The following is an 18,552-nucleotide window of genomic DNA, read 5'->3' as shown; positions in this document are numbered from 1 at the left end:
AGGGTGCCATTTAGGTGTGGGAATGGGGGTGGCAAGCTCATGTCCTTCTTCGATTGTGAACCACTGTTTCCAAAGTGTTCCTGACTGAACGTGGTGCCAGTGTACGGTGTTTTATACTGGAATCCTATCACTGGAGAGAACAGATAAGATACAGAGTTTCTGATGACCTGATTCCAATCATGCTGCCTTAAAATGAAAAAGACACTTTTTTTTAATTGTACTTTAGGTGAAAGTTTACAAATCAAGTCAGTCTCCCATACAAAAATTTGTATATACCATGCTATGTACTACTAGTTGTTCTCCCCCTAATGAGACAACACACTCCTCCTCTTCACCCTGTATTCCCATGTCCATTCATCCAGCTCCTGTCCCCCTCTGCCTTCTCATCTCCCTTCCAGACAGGAGCTGCCTACATAGTCCCATGTGTCTACTTGATCCAAGAAGCTCACTCCTCACCAGTATCATTTTCTACCCCATAGTCCAGTCCAATCCCTGTCTGAAGAGTTGGCTTTGGGAATGGTTCCAGTCTTGGGCTAACAGAAGGTCTGCGGACCATGACCTCCAGGGTCCCTCTAGTCTCAGTCAGACTATTAAGTCTGGTCTTTTTACGAGAATTTGAGGGAAAAGATACTTTTATAAGAGGAGCAAACACGACATTTCCTTTCGGAGAGTTTGGGCGCATAAGCAGTATTGATCCTTCTGGGGTTCTAATTACGATCTCTAGGGTAATTTTTCAAAAGAGAGTTTTATTTTGGGGGGTGTTTCACAAAATTGTATTTGATAGAGATTTTCTGTGAACTAATCCTTAAACCTTCTAGATCAGCATTTCTACAGCTGAATCGTCTCTTCAGAAAGAAACCCATGCAGGCATTCAATAAAATGTATACGATAGGAAAAGAGCTCTGGATTAGAGCCACACCTGTTACATTGTCATTGTTAGTTGCTGTCCCGTTGAGTTGGAAACCCTGGTGGCACAGTGGTTAAGTGCTATGGCTGCTGACCAAAAGGTTGACAGTTCGAATCCACCAGGCGCTCCTTGGAAACTCTACGGGGCAGTTCTACTCTGTCCTATAGGGTCGCTATGAGTCGGAATCGACTCGACAGCAGTGGGTTTGGTTTTTGGTTTTTGGGCCCAGTTGAGTTGACCCTCATGCACAACAGAATGAAATGCCGCCCAGTCCCATGCCATCCCCATGACGGGATGTGGATTGGACCATTGTGATCCGTAGGGTTTTCCTTGGCTGATTTTTGGAAGTAGATTGCCAGGCCTTTCTTCCTAGTCTGTCTTACCCTGGAAGCTCTGTGGAAACCTGTTCAGCATCAAAGCAACACACAAGCCTCTGCTGACAGACAGGTGGTGGCTGCGCATGAGGTGTATTGGCGGGGAATTGAACCTGGGTCTCCTGCATGGAAAGCAGGAATTCTACCACCAAGCCACCACTGCCCCCAAACCGGTTGCCATGAACTCAGTTCTACCTCCTGGCGACCCCACGAGTGTCATAGCCCTTGGGTGGTGCAGATGATTCACTCACTCAGTTTCTCACTGAAAGGTTGGAGGTTCATGTCCACCCAGAGGTGCTGCAGAAGAAAGGCTTGGTCATCTACTCCAGAAAAGTCAGCCGTTAAAAACGCTGCGGAGCACACCTGCCGTGCCGCTTCCTGACGATGCCGCTCTGCTGGGACACCCGGCCCTTTAGTTAGGCCGCTCCCGCTTGGCCGCAGAGACTCACCCCCTGTAAGGAACTGTCCTGCCCTCACTGCAGCCCAGAGGCACCTCTTGAGGCAGCTCAGAGAAGTTCGAGAGCCGCCTCTCTGGATTACTGCCTCTTTTAAATAACAGCAACAGCAACAACAAAAAGTACATAATTTTTAGCAAAAAAAAAAAAAGAAAAAATGATAGATTGTTTCTACCCAAAAGGGCATTCATGTAGCTGCTATCAATAGAGTCATTTAAACGTGTTTCCCCCCAAACCCTCTCCAAAACCCACCGCCATCGAGTAGATTCCGACTCATAGCGCCCCTATAGCGCTGAGTCAAGTTTGCTCTGCAGGGTTTCCAACGCTGGACAGCATTACAGAAGCAGACTGCCACCGCATCTTCCTTCCACTGTTTTCCTCTGGTTGTAGAAATATCTTCCTCTTATGGAAAAATGCAGAAAAGTTTAAAGAGGCAAAATGATGTCCATGACACCAGTCCCAGGCTGTTGTTGTTGGGTTCCACTGTGTCGATTCCAACGCATGGCGACCCCGCATGTGCAGAGTAGAACAGCTCCACAGGATTTTCAAGGCTGTGGCCTTTTGGAAGCAGATCGCCAGGCCTGTCTTCTGAGGCACCGCTGGGTGGATTTGAACTGCCAACCTTCAGCTAGTAGTTGAGCACTCAACCACTTGTGGCACCCAGGGTCTCCTGTCAGACTCACTCTTAACAAATCCATTACTCGGGGCAGTGTCTCTACTTCTTGCTGAAAAGGCAGGTTTGCTTGAATGAAATAACACTTTTCTCTAGGCTTGTCTGTATCTTCCAAATTTTGTATAAAAACCCATATTGCAAGAATTTCAGAAAATGAAAACAACTATTCAAAGCTCGACACAGTAAGCTGCATCTCACATGTCCATATTACACAGTGTTCAGGAGTGGACCAAAAGAAATGGAAATTGTACATTTTTGTGATGTTTCTCCGGTGATGTAGCTAGAGTACTTTTCACTTCTGAATCTTGTCCCGGGTCCTCAAAAGTCAGCCTTGCATAGGTTTTTGCCTGGGAAGTAGATGGGTGAGCTTTAAACATTTTCTTTGTTGGTCCAACAGGCGACTTGCCCCAACATCTTCAAGTAATGATCAATCTCCTGCGTTGTGAAGACAGAATCAAGCTGGTAAGGAGAGATGAGAGGGGCAAGTTTTAATTGGGAGCTTTGGCGGGAATCATTCGTGAACAGTGGGTGGGAGGAGGGAAGCTTTTATGTCAAAACGAATTCTCCCAAATTGTTCACAAAAGCCAAAGCCACGTTTGCTCATCACTAACCCACAGGGCTGGTGAAGGAATGTATCAGGTCTCTCCATCGTGGATGTTAGTTGCCCCTGAGGTGGCTCTGACTCACGGTGCCCTTACATATAACAGAACGAAGCGTTGCCCAATCCTGCACCATCACCGTGATTGTTGGCGATGGGACCATGTTCTGTTGTGAGCCACAGGGTTTTCTTGGCCCTATTTTTGGAGATAGATCACCAGGTCTTTCTTCCTAGTCTTAGTCTGGAAGCCCTGTTGCAACCTGTCTACCGCGGGTGACTGCGTTGGTATTTGAAACGCCAGTGGCATAGCTTCCAGACGGGCTGATAAGAGAATGTATCAGATTTTAGCCTGGGTTAGGTTAGAATTTTCCATTTGGTCACTCACTTACCAAACTTCGAGTGCCCCTCAGAACCAGCCACTGTCCTTGGTGCTGGGGATCTAAATGAGACATGGCTCTCGCCCTCAAGAATTTCATCTTAATTCCTAAACTCACAGGGGGAAAGGTAGAAAAGAAAACTTCATCATGGTTTGGCGAGGGATGTGGGGTACAGCCTTGAAAGGCTGACCATGGAAGGTCTTTCCCCGGTCTAGGCCGTGCGCTTAGAGAGCGCCTGGGCGGACCGCGTCCGGTACATGGTGGTGGTGTACAGCAGCGGGCGCCAGGACACGGAGGAGAACATCCTACTGGGAGTCGACTTTTCCAGTAAGGAAAGGTGAGTCTGATGGGGAAGGCAGCTCCCTTCTGGCCTGGTGGCTTAGTTACCTAGTACTGCTGTTATAAAAAATACCACAAGTGGGTGGCTTTAAAGAACGGAAATTTATTTTCTCACATTTCAGGTGGCTAGAAGTCTGAATTCAGGGTGTGGCCCTGGGGAGAGGTTCTTCTTTGTCTATTTCAGCTTCTAGTAGCGGCTGGCAATCCTTGGTGTTCCTCGGCGTACGGAGGCATCGGCCGTGTGTCTGTCTTCACATGGCGTCTGCCCTCTGTGTGTGTCTCTGAGTCTGTTCTGCTTTTTTTTTATAACTCAGAAGTGATTATGTTTACATCCCACCCTATTCTGGTATGGTCTCGTTAATAAAGCAGATAAACCCTGTTTGCAAACAGGATCCCATCCACAGGTACGGGGCCAGGACTTCAGTATGAATTTGCGGGGGCACAATTCAGTCCGTAACAGATGGGAACAAGAGTTGCTATTGGAAAAAGTTCTCCATGGTCCCATCCCTGTGGAAGATGATGGTGGGAGGCATAATGATAAATGGAAGGGTGTAACCATGGCACCAGGAACAGGAGGGCCCACCAAGTCCACTCTTGTGTGCCAGGCACTGTGGTGGACCCAGCCTCCGCCCTCAGGATGCTCAGAGTCTACTGAGAGGCTAGAAAAGTTACACAGTGATTGGAGATTTAACACAGCGTTAAATACATGTGATTTGTAGGCATCATATCAGGCACTTTATCCAGGATTGATAATCCATGGATTCTGTTATGGACTGAATTGTGTCCCCTAAAAATATGTGCTGTAAATCCTAACCTCTATGCCTGTAGTTATAATCCCATTTGGGAATGGGTTGTCTTTGTTCTGTTAATGAGACAAATTAGCGTGGGTCTTGAGTCAGTCTCTTACGAAATACAAAAGGTGCAGATTAAGGAAGTGGAGATGGGGAAGACAGATGCCAAGCCACATGGAGATCTCCAAGGAATCAGGAACAAACTGAAGAGACAAGGACCTTGCCCCAGAGCCAACAGAGAGAGAAAGCCTTCCCCTAGAGCCGGCACCCAGAACTCAGACTTCTAGACTCCTAACTGTGAGAAAATAAAAATTTGCTGTAAGCCATCCACTTATGGTATTTCTTTTATAGCAGCACTAGATAACTAAGACAGATTTCCAAGTACTTGTTACCAGATCCTTTGTCAGATGCTTTAACAGAGGCTTGTTTCCCAGTAACTGTTTGGAGGCCAAGTGAGTTATATCATAGCCTCTATTATGTGTGTGAAATGAGGGTGAACAGCTCGTTTCTTCTAGGATAAATTAATGTGTGTGAGATCATTGCAAAACCTTGATTTGTTAAAACTAGATTCAAGTAAACTCCCTTTATTCATCGTTCATTTGCCTACTCATTCATTAAGCAAACAATGTATTTGCATTCCCCAGCGTATGAGGCAATAGGCTTGGCCCACATAAACAAAGAAACACTAGTACACATCGTTCTTGACCTCAGAGAGCCTATGGGCTGCGTGAGGAAGACAGCCATAACCACCAGGTACTTGGAGTCTAGGGTGATAACGCTGAATGATGGAGAGACGTGAGGGGCTTTGTGGGAACACAGGAGAGGTCGTGCCAAGGGCTTCCTGAAGGACGTGGTGCCCAGGCCGAGTTTTCAAGGACCAGTGGACAAGCAAGCAAGCTCCAGGGTAGGAGCAGAGCAGGGAGATATATGAAGAACCCTTCAGGCAGAACTGATAGAAGAAAAAAATGTCGCGGAGGCCGTGAACAACATGGTAACTGTGGGGTCTTGTCTTGTTCCTGTGAGAGAGCTGACCGGCTGCTGGTAACCACATGCTCGTAAGAAATAAGTGAATGCAAAGGCGAGGAACTCAACTAGAAGCAGATACTTCTTTCATGACTTTAGTTTCCAGTAGATGATAGCAAAATGAGAAACTTCTCTGTGGTACACAGAGGGAGATGGGGTTTGTGCTGAAATCTGTGGCCTTGGACTGGTTGGCAAATCTAGAAGGGTCTGGAAGAATGTGTAGCATAACATGTCTTTGGAAGTGAGCTCCAAAGAGCTACATGGAGACTCAAGAGCTTGTTGCTTTATCTAGGGCTCTACCCAGGACTTGGTCCTTCCTGTGGGGACATCACTGGGCAATACTCTCAGAAATGATCAGAGCCCTGCCTTTTTGGCCATTTTCCTTACAGTTGTGAGGTAAAGAGGCGTTTAATATTTCACACTGTCGCCATTATATTTGTTCTTCAAATGATTATCCAGCCTTTCTGAATTCCTCCAGGGGCAGGAACTTTCCTCACCCTGTATGGTTCCTTCTGACAGTGCTCTCTGATCCTGAACTGAAATCTGCCTCCCTGTAGAGTGTGCTCAGCTCCATCCTGTCCTCTGGAGTTTCACAGAAGCCTTGCTCTCCTCCAGTCTTCTCTGTTGCTTAAGCTGTGGAGCACAGAATAGTTTACAGAACGCCTTCAGAAACATCTCATTTAATCCTTAAATTGCCCTCTGGGGGTACCAGTTGTACCATTTGCTGTCGATTCTGACTCATGGTTACCCTACATGTGTCAGAGCAGAACCGTGCTCCATAAGGCTTTCAGTGGCTGATTCGTTGGAAGTAGACCTCCCAGTCTTTTGTTCAGGAGCACCTGTGGGGGGACTCAAACCTCCAGCTTTTCCCGTGAGCAGCTGAGTACATTAACTGTTTGTGCCACCCAGCAGCTCTTCCTAGGGGTAGGTACCCCTAACTCCTGTTTTACAGATGAGGAAACAAGCTCAGAGAGGTTGAAGTGACTGAGCCAAGAGCATCTCAGCAAGTAGCAGAGCTGGGACTCAGACTGGGGTCTTGTACTGTAGCTCTGCAGTGTAGACCCACCCACTCATCCTTTCCCGATACACTGAGCGGAGGTCTCTCGTCTATACCTCCTTGTTCGTGGATTCATCCGTTCATAGATGGATCCTGTGTGTACTTACTAGCACTTGCAGTTTACTGGGCACCCTGCCAGGAGCTAGGTTGCATCAGGAACGTGACAGAGGTGGCCTGTGCTCTCACAGAGCTTGCAGTCTCACAGTCATGAACGTATTTGTTAGACACTCAGATGTGTACCCCAGTTCACTCTTCAGCCAGCTGGGTCGGCAGGCCTGGGTGCTCATTCCCACGCACTCTTAAGTCCCCTTCCCTTGGCCCTTTCCTCCCCTCTGCACCTAGGCTTTGAGTCCCACTCCCCACCCTCCCCCCATGTTCCTCCTGCCCCCACTGCACACTCTGTTCCCAGGCCAGCCGCCCCCCTCAGCTCCCTGAGCCAGAGCCACAGCCTGCTGCAGGCACACACCCAAGGCCAGTGCTAGAACCCCATGGTTAGAGGAGGGGAATCAAGGGGTCACCGAGGGCAAGTGGGGGCTGAGGGGGCCTTCCTGCTATTAGGCCTGAGCGCTGGGGCACTACAGGGCAGTGGGAACTGGGCAACCTTCTGCAGCTCCCACCCACCCAGTGTCAGGCCCTCATATTCACCCCTGGCTTGGAAACAAAGTCCTGGTCCTCACTAGAAGCCTTTAGCCTGCAGAGAGCATGATATGCTTGTTTTTCTAAATTCCTGCCATGAGATTTTGTTACCCTATTCCAAAAAAAACAAGAGAGAGATAAGCATTGCCCCCAAAGGGCGGTGTCAGTGGGCTCCAGCGAGAGGGACTCCAATACCGTGTTATAGAAGCTAGGAGCATTGGAGTGGTGACTCCCACAGCAGGGCCACGAGTTTGCTTCCAGAGTTTTCTGTCTGCACCTGCTACCTTGGGAGACCAGAGCAGCCACGCTGTGGGCTCCGTTTTAGAGATTATTTTTTTGTGTCAGATGTGGGAATGTTTTGTGGCCATGGGCATATGAAGCTGTCCTCTTTGTTAGTGTTTTGCAGTCTGTTGGGACCTCCACAAATGGGACCTCGTGACAGGCCTTCTGCTTGGACCTGAGTCCTGTCACAAGCCAGCTGACTTCTTTCTCCCTGGTGGTCCAGGCCCCAGGGCCTTGGAACCTGGTTTCTTCTCCTATAGTTGTCCCCACCCTCACTTCATCCTTTGAGGTCATTCTTCTTCTAAAAGGGACTCAGTTTCCCTAATTGCACGTTCCTTCTTTCTTCCCTTGTATATAAACCCACAGGCCCTCCTTCATTGTAAAGATTGCCCTCTTAATCACTGAGGGGACCGGGCAAGAACAACGTTTCGTTCTGTTATACATGAGGCCTCCCAGGCCGGAGCCGACTCAACGGCAGTTAATGATGACATTCACTAAGGAATGCTAAACCCAACCCACTAGAAACTGTCAAAATAACAACTGTGGGAATGCTAGGGAGTTCACAGAGTTGTTGTGGTCACATCCCTGGTCTCAGTACATGGAAGCCCTCCGTGAACCCACACCCCCGTGTGCACCCTCAGCAGCCCCCTCCCCATCGCTGTGTCCAGCGGAGGCAGTTTGGATGCTGTCCTGGTTTTACATGGGCAGCTTGACCTCTGAGCCCTCAGCTTCTGCCTGCCTAGGAAGGCTCCCCTTCTGGCATTTCCTGCTCAAATGAGGTCTCCAGCGAGCAAACGGGAAAGCCAGGCTCAGCTGGGCCTGGGCTTTGGGCTCCCAGATCCTGTGCATCTCCTAGCTCTCTGTGCTGTTTTCACACCTTGGTTCCAGCCTCTGGTGTGGATGGTCAGTGCTGCAGAGAGGCCTGCCCACCGTGGTTCAGAACATTCTCTGCAGGCTCCCCAGGGCTCTTGCAGGACAGAGCTGGGCTCCTCACGGTCCCCTCCCTGCCTTCTCCATGCACTGACACAGCTGAGCAGCCCCAGAAGCTGCGTGAGCCTCGATGTCATTTTTATTTTGCAGCTCTGTGGAGGAAACACAATTCTTACCCACCCAGAACGGGTAGGACCGCAGGGCGGGACCTGAGAATTTGTCGTAATCTAAAGGGCTAGAAACCAGTTCACCCACTGAGACAGAGCAGAGGGTGGAAAAGAGCCTGCCTGGTGGGTGCTGCTCTGGGGGAGGGTCTGGCTCAGAGAGCAGGCACAGAGCATTCCTCCCCAAAGCGCTGTTAAGTGGTGGCGGAGATGTAAGTTCCAGATTGCTGGTGGGTGTCAGGGCTGGCCCTTGGCACAGTTACAGCGGCCTCTCACAAGACGACTCTTTCATAAATGCCTGGAGGGTTTTCATCATAATCTGAGGAGACCCTCTGATAAAGCCCTCCCTCCCCCATCTGAGTTCTGTAGTGGCGCCAGTCTCTAGTGTCCTTCAGTATCATTTCACTGTTAGGATGGGCAGAACAAAACTGGATTAAGCTGGTTTTTAAAACGACAGCAACACAAAGGGCTTTATTTCCAAAAATGAACCCCGATAACGGTGTTAGCATTCTCCCTATACTGCCGCTCTAGGGCAGAGGATCACCGTGCCTTCCTTTTGTGCCCCTGAGGGCGAACAGGCTTCGGCCAGCAGCACGCCCACCCTGAGTGGCTTCAGCCCCCGCTACAGGGTGGCCATGAGGTCAGCTGGAGCTCCTTGGACCCTGAGCGCCTTGGCTGAGGCCCGCTGCTTCTGGCACGATGGGGTCAGAGCACTCTGTGCCTCTGACCATGGGTGGGAACCAACCTGGGGGCAGCGGTCGGAGAAGCAGGTCCAAGCAGAGGTTACAGGGCACCTCCTTCTAGAGCTGCCATCGCAGACCTGTGTCTTCTAGAATTCAGTGATGGGCGGCCCCTGCCCAGACAGCCTAGGAGCCTCTCCCAGATACACTCCCAGCAGCCTGCCCCCAGTGGAGTAGTGTCACCCATCGTGGGCTGGAAGGGCTGATAAGAGACCAAGAGAGGGCAGACTGTGAGTGTAAGCCGGTGATGCTAACTGCAGACATCTTTTCTTTCCTCCCACATAGTAAAAGCTGCACCATCGGGATGGTGCTCCGACTGTGGAGTGACACGAAAATCCACCTGGATGGAGACGGGTGAGGAGGGTTTTCTGAAAGATTCTTTCAGACACACCTTTGAATCACAACTTGGTCTGGGTATCCTCAGATTAACATTAGCGGCAGAACCACCCATGTGATGTGTTAATCACACAACCAACAAAACCAAACCCGATGCCGTTGAATCCGTTCCGACGCATGGCGACCCCGTGTGACAGAGGGGAACTGCCGCACAGGGTTTTTTGGCTATAATCTTTAGGGAAGCAGATCACCAGGCCTTTCTCCCACAGAGCGGCTAGATGTGTTCAAAGCGCCCGCCTTTAGCTTAGCAGCCTTAGGAGAAATAATATTGGCCTGTCGTGATCTGTGCGAGGAAGGGTATGTTTTGGATGCTGTATAAGGGAGTTCAGGTCAGGAAGTATCAGAGGAAGCGAGTTATAGGAGACCTGCCACTGTACAGGGTTGAAGAAAAGCAATAGGTAAAGATACTCATTCATTTACCTTGATTTGCGAATCGAGGACTCCCAACGTGCCCTCCACATGGCAGGTGCCTGAAGGCCCCTCGATGAATATGACACAGCACGTGCTCAGTCTTTGTGGGAGTCTAGGGGCAGAGACATACAACCAACAGGTACAACAAGGTTTCAGGCGCCACCTCGAGGCTACAGAGGAAGAATTCTGCTGTATGGCCCGAGCAGGGGGACAAGGGATGAAGGGCTGTCTGGGTCCAGGTGCGTTGGCTCCCAGGGGAAACGCATGCATAGAAAGAAGCCACATAGGAAGTTGCCCCTATACTGGGATTGCAAGCAGGTAAAAGTTACGTTGCCTCATAGATAGGACTAGAAGGGAAAAATTAAGTTTTGATTTGTTGAAGTGGTGAAATTAGGGGGAAGTACTGCTTTTCAAAATTTAGTGTTTTCCATTCATATATCTTCAGTGCAGTTACCCAAAAAAGCAGCTGGGGTGTGCAAGGCGGGAAGAAGTGGGTCGGGTGGGACAGCTGTGGGGAAGGAAAAAGAAGTTGTCACATGCAGCTGGTACCTTGCACTCTTCCAGGCTTTCAGTTTTTGGTAGAACTCACGTTACTGTGTGAAAAACAAGCCTTTCTGGTTTGAGAACGTATCTCTTTCTGCATTGGCAGAGTTCACAGAATCTCGCTAGACAGGAGGAGTCACTCTTGCTCTCAGGGTGCCCACGGTGGGCCTGCTCCCATTGTCTTGAGGTGGTTTGACTGCAGGGTCTGGTTTCTCACCACGCTGTCTTTCCTTCTGTTTTTCGTTCTCAGCGGATTCAGCGTGAGCACAGCAGGAAGGCTGCACATCTTTAAGCCTGTGTCCGTCCAGGCCATGTGGTAAGTGTGGTTCAGGGACAAGGCTATTATCAATCACAGCCACTGAGACACTTTCCTAGCCGACGGTATGGATAGAAAAACGCAATCTACTTAGAAGCTTGCTTAGGTGTGTTGTTCTTACACGTTCGTCTGTCAGTTTGTGGTACTGTGGTGACTTGTGTGTTGCTAGGATGGTGGAAGCTGTGCCATCAGTATTTCAGAAACCAGCAGGGTCACACACGGTGGACAGGTTTCAACAGAGCTTCCAAACTAAGACAGGCTAGGAAGAAAGGCCTGGCGATCTACTGCTGGAAATTAGTCAGTGAATCACAACAGCATTGTCCAAGGTGGTGCTGGAAGATAAGTCTCCTTGGCTGAAAGGCACTTAAAATCACAATGGCTGCAACAACAGACTCAACGAACGGGAGCATGTCAGCAATCATGAAGGTGGCACAGGACCTGGCAACCTTTCGTTCTGTTACACGTGGGGTCGCCACGAGTTGGAGCCAACTCGATAGCATCTAACAACAGCAGCACAGCTCCCGCTGGCAAAGTGTCCGGCGTCAGTCCACTCATTCCGTGTAGCTGGCCCCCAGTGGAGGGTCTGCTCAGTGAAGGGGATGGTCCAGAGCATCTGGGAGGCATAAAACGGACACAGCTCCTGTCCTCCTGGCGTTTACAGTCTGTTGAGGGAAGTGCTGTTGGGGGGGCATCCACACAGGGTGCCGGGCCACAGAATAGTGCAGTCTGGGGGCCTGATTAGGGTAGGCCCCCACTGGGACACTCTGCTTTTTGGGATGACGTAGCTGTGGGTGAAGGCCACACTGGGTGAGGTAGCCGCATCCACAGCTTCCCCCGTCCCCCGTGTACCTGAGAGCCTGCCTTCTTCGTGGAGCGTCGCACAGACCACTGAGGCAGCAAATTCAGCACAACAGCCTGTCTCGAGTCATCTGGAGGAGACTCAGGAGAGATCTGGTGGCATCTAACGAGCAGAGCTCTGCCCGGTGTTTCAAAATAACGCCCTTCTCTGGGACCATGAGACTCACGCAGCGTTCTCCCACGGGCATGAGTGTCGTGCCTCCTCTTCACCCCATCTGTTACTCCCCACTGCAGTCAATTCAGGATCATTTTGGGAAAACTACGAGATCCTCATTTTCGGGCGGTGAACCAATAGGTGTCCCCAGATAATTTGTTCTCTTTTTCTACAGGCAAGTAAAAAAATACAGTGTTTTTCTAAAAACTTCTGGACCAGATCTAAATTTAGCACTCAGCTCCAGCTTGTTCCCTCAGCCAGCCTAGAGATAAGACAAACATGTAAACCTGGGAAAGTTGAGTGGATTGCAGCGTATTCTATCCAGCGGGTGAGCCGTTCTCTGATCACGCGCCATCTATTCCAAGGCCTCACTCTTCCCCCCTTGACTGATATGTACTTCACCCCATGCACTGAGAAATGTTCAGCCTCTGTTTTTGTAACAACAGGTCAGAACAGAGTGACTGAATTGACCATTAATATTTACATTTTCGATATTGTTTCTTCTGCCCGCCACTCCACACGTCTCCTTCAATTAGTTTCTGTGTTACAATGGGTTTCTAGAATTCATTTCCTTAGGAAATCTAAGCATCTATGCTATTATCAGAGTCCCTGGGTGGCACAAACAGTTAAGCACTTGACTGCTAGCCAAAAGATTGGCGGTTTGAACCCACTCGGAGGTGCCTTGGAAGAAAGGCCGGGCGATCTGCTTCCAAAAGCCTTGAAAGCCCTGTGGAGCAGTTCTGCTCTGCACACACGGCGTTACTATGAGTCTGAATCGACTGGATGGCAACTAACAACAACAACGATGCTACTATCACATTGATTGGGGGGGTCAAGGATACAGAAAGAGAATTATTTAGAATGCAGTAAAATGTCTGCCGCGTATTGAAGACTCCTTCCAACTTCTAGGCTTCATTATGGCTCCTGTGTTCAAGGTCACCACAACTTCTGAGAAGTAGATCTTAATTCTTTGGAGTTAAATGAGGGAATTAAAAATAACAAGCTAACCAGGTTGATCTGGGAGAGCTGTGAAGTTTTTTCCCATCTTGGAAACGGTGAGGAATGTTCTGTCTGCCCTCTTGACTCAATGCATGTGTCACGGAGACTGAGGGTGTTAACTGGGAGGTGTCGGCTTAGGTCTGCCGTGTAGCCCCCCACCCCACCGCGGTTCCATGCAAGGACGAGCCTACTAATGAGTCCTTTATGACCTGCCCTTCCCTCAGCCCCATTTACACACCGAGTCAGAGCGGAGAACCCAGCATTCCCTGTGCCTCCCAGGCCTGACCCTCTTGCCTTCTCCCCCCAGGTCTGCCCTGCAGGTCCTCCACAAGGCCTGCGAAGTAGCCCGGAGGCACAACTACTTCCCCGGGGGCGTGGCTCTGATATGGGCCACCTATTACGAGAGCTGCATCGGCTCCGAGCAGAGCTGCGTCAACGAGTGGAACGCCATGCAGGACCTGGAGTCTACACGGCCCGACTCCCCAGCCCTGTTCGTGGACAAGTAAGTGCGGGTGCATCCTTCCGGGTAAGTGCACCTGTGCCCACAGACACCTGCTGCCTTCGTGCCCACTCTGTACCCCGAGCCCCAAGTCTGCACCGGACATCCGTCCTTAGAGTTGTGACTGAGGGCTGGTGTTCGCAGATCCAGCATTGAAAGCAGGGGTTCCTGACCCAGGGCCCATGGGGCGTCTTTACCAGGGGGAAGGGCCTGTGACCCCCTCTTAAAATGCTAGGCACATTTGCGTGTGAGCACGCCTTTGGGGAGCAGGTCCATAACTTTTCATCAGATTCTCAAAGCGCCTACGTATCTCACTGGCTCCTTGGCAGTGCTTTGTGGTCTGGCCTTCCCTCTTCAGGTTGCCCAAGACTGACGTTCTGGAGTCTCTTCCTCTGCCATTAGGAGAATTTGGAATGTGAATTCTGTTCCTCAGATGAGGTGTAGCTGTGGGTGAAGACTGCTCTGGGTGAAATAAGTCATAGCCACAGCTCCTCTGTACCCTCCACATCTTGGAGCCTGCCTGCTTCCTTGGAGTGTTCGTGCAGTGCCCCAGGGAGGAAGGCAGGCCCCGAGATGTCCTGTTCCTTGGATCCCAAAACGCAACCGTACAAACACAAGCCGAGGGCAGCCTGCCTTAGCAGCACAACAGTGAATCAGGAGCGTTACATGGCCACATCAGAGCTAACGCGATCCGAGGCCATACTCGTTAAAGCCTAGTGCAAGAAGAAGGAAGCCGTTCTCCCCTTCTCTCTTGGTCCGGGTGTTTCTTTCCCTCCACTGTTTGTTCCTCTGGGACACTGCATTCAGAGGACCGTAGACAAACTACAGGGTGTTCAGAGGGGAATAGAGGCTGTGAGTGGCGCAGACAGTTAAGCACCCAGCAGCTATCCAAAAGGTTAGCAGTTTGAATTCACCCAGAGGTGCCTGAGAAGAAAGATCTGGCAACCTGCTTTTGAAACATCAGCCATTGAAAACACTATGGAGCCCAGTTTCATTCGGACACACATGGAGTCCCTGTAAGTTGGAATTGACTCGTCGTCAACAGGTTCAGGGGGGAGAAACCTGAGTGAGGAGAGAGCGCGAAGCCATGTGATACAAGGCCTAAAACCACCGAGAAGGGCCAGGGAAAAATGAGTTAGCTTTGAATATTTGAAGGGTTGCCATGTGGAAGGATTATCCTGGTCTGTGTGGCCCCTGGGGTCTCTGAGTGATGCAAATGACTGACGTGCCTCAGAAGAAAGGCCTGGCAATCTCCTTGCAAAAAACCAGTCATTGGAAACCTTATGGAGCACAGTTCCACTCTGACATATATGGGGTTGCCATGAGTTGGAGTCAACTTGATGCCAACGTGGTTACTGATGTGTGTGGCCCGTAGAGTTACTAGGGCTGATGTGTAGAAGTTACCAGGAAACACAGATTTTGATTCCATGAGAGAAGGCACTGATGGGACAAGCACAGTGGCTTTCCCGTGCCCAGTTGCACTTGAGCAGAGACTGAAGAACTCCATGGCGTGGAGATGCCATACCGGCCACTCCGGCATTCGTGCCCTGAGCGTCTCCGCAGGACCTGACGGAGGAGCGAGTCCATAAACCAGTGTCTATCCTCTGGGTCTGTTCTCCACTCTCTTGACCCCTGTGGGAATTCTCCAGACAGGGCTGGTTTTCTGTGTACCTCTCTCCTCTCCCCTGCCACCCCAGGAACACACAGGTAGGAGTTAGCTCTACACACCCAAACCACATGTTTAGACTCGGGAGCACCTGGGGTTTCTGTCTGCTCTGACATGAGGCTGCCAATAGTTCTGTGTTTCTGTAACGGGAATTCCTTTCCAGGCCAACTGAAGGGGAGAGGACCGAGCGTCTCATCAAAGCCAAGCTCCGAAGCATCATGATGAGCCAGGATCTAGAGAACGTGACCTCCAAAGAAGTAAGAGAACTTACCTTCCTAGCGGGTCACGGGCGTCCGGCGTTCATTTGTCCTGTTCCCAAGAGCATGACGGAAGCATGTCCAGCCCGTCTATTTCCCCCATCGGCCTCCCCCATCTGCCCCCTCCATCTGCCCATCCGCTTGCAGGGGCTTGTTTTTGCCTCCTTCTACCAAGGCAGCAGGGCTCAGTGCAAAGAGCACAAGTCTCGGAGTCAGACTCAGCTCTGCCGCTTACCAGCTAAGAGACTCGGGCAGATTCTCCGAGCCTCATTTGTAAGACTTTTGTGAGAATTCAGTGAGGTACATAGGTTGCCTCTAGAAGCATTTACACCTAAGCACCCTCTCCTCCTCAGCCCGACACCCCTTTCTGTTTTATTTGAGATGTAGCAAACCCTTGTTTCTCCACCCGATGACAACTGGACAAGCTGTGAATCCTGGACAGCCTTCCCACCTGCCTTTTAATATTTCATATGTGCAGAAAGTACAGAGAGTTCCCACAGATGACTTTTTTTCTTTTTTCCGTTGCTATTTGTTCAAGGAATTCAATGTTCAAGGAATACAAAGAATTAAACAGAAATAACGGTTGAAACTAGGTGAACCTGAGAAGTTGAAGTTGCCATTCTAAAAAGTCACATAGGGCCTTCTTACCAATTAACAAATAACAATAAAATCCTACTGGGTTACCTCGTGAGGCAAGATAAAATGGATCTTCAATTTTCACTTAGCAGTGTTGAGTGCGTGACGTATGTATTTGACATGTAATTGTAAAAGTATGGATGTTTTAAATTCAGCAGGAAAGAGCTCATGGGAGTCACGTGTATCCTGTGAGAGACTAAACCTCCCCAGCCAGATTTAGTTTTAAGCGAGTAGCCTGCGTTCCTGCCACCCACGCCTGTACTCTGAGTGTGTCTAAATGAAAAGGCTTACTCAGGGTGGGGAAAAAGAAAACACGACCTTTTTTGAAACCTGTTTGCCTTGAGTCTTTAGTTCTTTGTAGGTGAACAACTGTTTTTTTTTTAACAAATCACTCTTCCTAATATTTTCCACTCCACAGATACGTAACGAGTTAGAGAAACAGATGAACTGTAACTTGAAAGAATTCAAGGAATTCATAGACAACGAGATGCTCCTTATTCTGGGACAGATGGACAAACCCTCCCTCATCTTCGACCACCTTTATCTCGTAAGAGGCACCTCACACAGCAATGTCTGTTGGGGAACATAAATCAGACCTCAGTTGTTTGGAGCTGGCAGTGATTAAGAGGGGAAAAGCAGGCCCAGAGCTTGAGTTCCTGGAGGCCTCGATCTCAGCTCTTTAGGGGCTCCCCCATTGACCCTCTTCTCTGGCCTGTAGCCCTGCTGCACTGCACTTGAGCCAGATGTTGGAGAAGCGGCACCCAGCTGAGCTGCGGGCAGCTGTTTGAAAGCTGTTTGGCATAGTCAGCTGGCAACTGTTCTCAGACTCTCACAGCCTTTGTCTCCTCCAGGCATTCACACAGGGACCCCATCATGTTATCTCCAAACAGTAGGGGGTGGGCTAAAAATCCCCAGTTACTAAACGGAGCATACTCGCCGAACCCCAGAGCATGCCTGGCCTTCCCAAAACATGAGAACCAACAGGGGAGACACAGCAAACAACTGAGACGCAGCTTCCCCTCTGGGCTCGTCCACCCTGCCACTCCCTGCTCCCATCCCAGAGCCCACAGCGAGAACAGACCCTGGTGCTGAAACCTCAGGGGTCACAACCATTCCCTTTAGTGCCATGTCTTGCTCAGATTCTGTGGATGGTGTAAATTTCCATAGGAGGCAACTGGCACGTTTTCAGAGAGAGACCATGGGGAAGGAGGCGTGTTTCTAATAATGTCAGAGAGGCCGTATGGCATGGTGGAAATCAGACCCGCCAGGCCCCAGTGCCTGCCACGCTGGGAGCAAGCCCTCCCCTCTTGTCTTCATCCTGCACCTCACTGGTCCTTACGAGGATGAGACAAGATACATGTACAACCCCCGAGTACAGTTTCTGTAGGCACTCGTAAATGGTAACCATTATTACTAGAGGAAGAATTGCCTGCTAGGGTAGTTGAGAAAATGTATTTGCCACTGAAGTTATGAGTAACTGTGCTTTCTACCTGTAGGAAGTAATTAATAGTTGTCCAAGCGTGTATCCGATAGATGAATAGATGGACATAGGTATATAGATACACTGAGTCTCTGGGTGGTGTGCACGATTAAGCCCCGCATCTGCTAACTGAAAGGTTGTCAGTTTGAACTCACAGATGCCTTGGCAGAAAGGCCTGGGGGATCTGCTTCGGAAAGGTCACAGCCATGAAAACCCTGTGGAGCACAGCTCTGTTCTCTACACATGGGATCACCATGAGTCAGGATTGACTTGATGGCAAATGGAAAAAAAAAAATTGTATAGATATTTATTTATTTATTAAGTATGTAAATATGTGGCTTTGAAGAGTATATCTGGAAAACTCCCTGGGGACCCCTGGGCACTGGTCTTCCACCTTAAAGGAGATTGTTCTCCCAGTGAAAATAGCAGAAAGCGCCTCCTCCTGTCTCTCTCCACTAGGTGGCGGTCACGGCAAGAAGGACCCTCACAACCCTAGTGGTGCTTTCCTTATTTTCTTGGTGTGGTTTGGTCCTTTCTGTCACTTTTTCCATGAGAGATACTAAAGGAATTTTTATGTTTGGGCCTCTCCCTAAAATATGAAAGCCCAGCTTGCACTAGAGATTGCTAGCGCCATCAGGGGCCCTGCAGCCCTGGGCCCCGCAGGAGTGGCCCCCTGGGAAAGGAAGTTTGTGGGGAGACTAGGCTGGGCTCTCCCGTTTTTCTGTATTTCTTAAGAGCAAAGCGACCGTTTTTCCCTTCCGTGTTCTTTGAACACTCAGCAACAGAGTTTGTTTCTTAATGATCTCATTTAAAAAGTATTCAATTAAAACATGTTGTAGAAAGTTTGGAAATATAGATCCGTCTAAAGAAGAAAATAATAAGTGTTCTCAGTTCCACAAGATCCGGCGATAATCACTGTCGACATTTTGGTATATTTATTTTCCCATCTTTTCATTTTTGTATGCATATATAACTTCTTTAAAAAAGAAAG

General features: G+C 49.6%; 1 protein-coding gene across 4 annotated transcripts in view; it reads left to right on the top strand.

Annotated features, from left to right (window-relative positions):
- The window catches only part of SSH1 (slingshot protein phosphatase 1), a 78,414-nt gene that overhangs the window by 43,766 nt on the left and 16,096 nt on the right, over window positions 1–18,552 (top strand). For all 4 annotated transcript variants that reach the window (XM_049866996.1, XM_049866994.1, XM_049866995.1 and 1 more), the window contains 7 exons: window positions 2,807–2,871; window positions 3,600–3,721; window positions 9,632–9,700; window positions 10,947–11,012; window positions 13,331–13,525; window positions 15,352–15,445; window positions 16,500–16,628. In XM_049866996.1, the coding sequence (XP_049722953.1) occupies window positions 2,807–2,871; window positions 3,600–3,721; window positions 9,632–9,700; window positions 10,947–11,012; window positions 13,331–13,525; window positions 15,352–15,445; window positions 16,500–16,628 (740 nt within the window). The remainder of the gene's footprint in view (window positions 1–2,806; window positions 2,872–3,599; window positions 3,722–9,631; window positions 9,701–10,946; window positions 11,013–13,330; window positions 13,526–15,351; window positions 15,446–16,499; window positions 16,629–18,552) is intronic.

This window comes from Elephas maximus, chromosome 22 (assembly GCF_024166365.1).
Source record: "Elephas maximus indicus isolate mEleMax1 chromosome 22, mEleMax1 primary haplotype, whole genome shotgun sequence".
Lineage (NCBI taxonomy): Eukaryota > Metazoa > Chordata > Mammalia > Proboscidea > Elephantidae > Elephas > Elephas maximus.
Note: the sequence above shows the minus strand (reverse complement) of the source record. Positions and strands in the feature narration are given on the sequence as shown.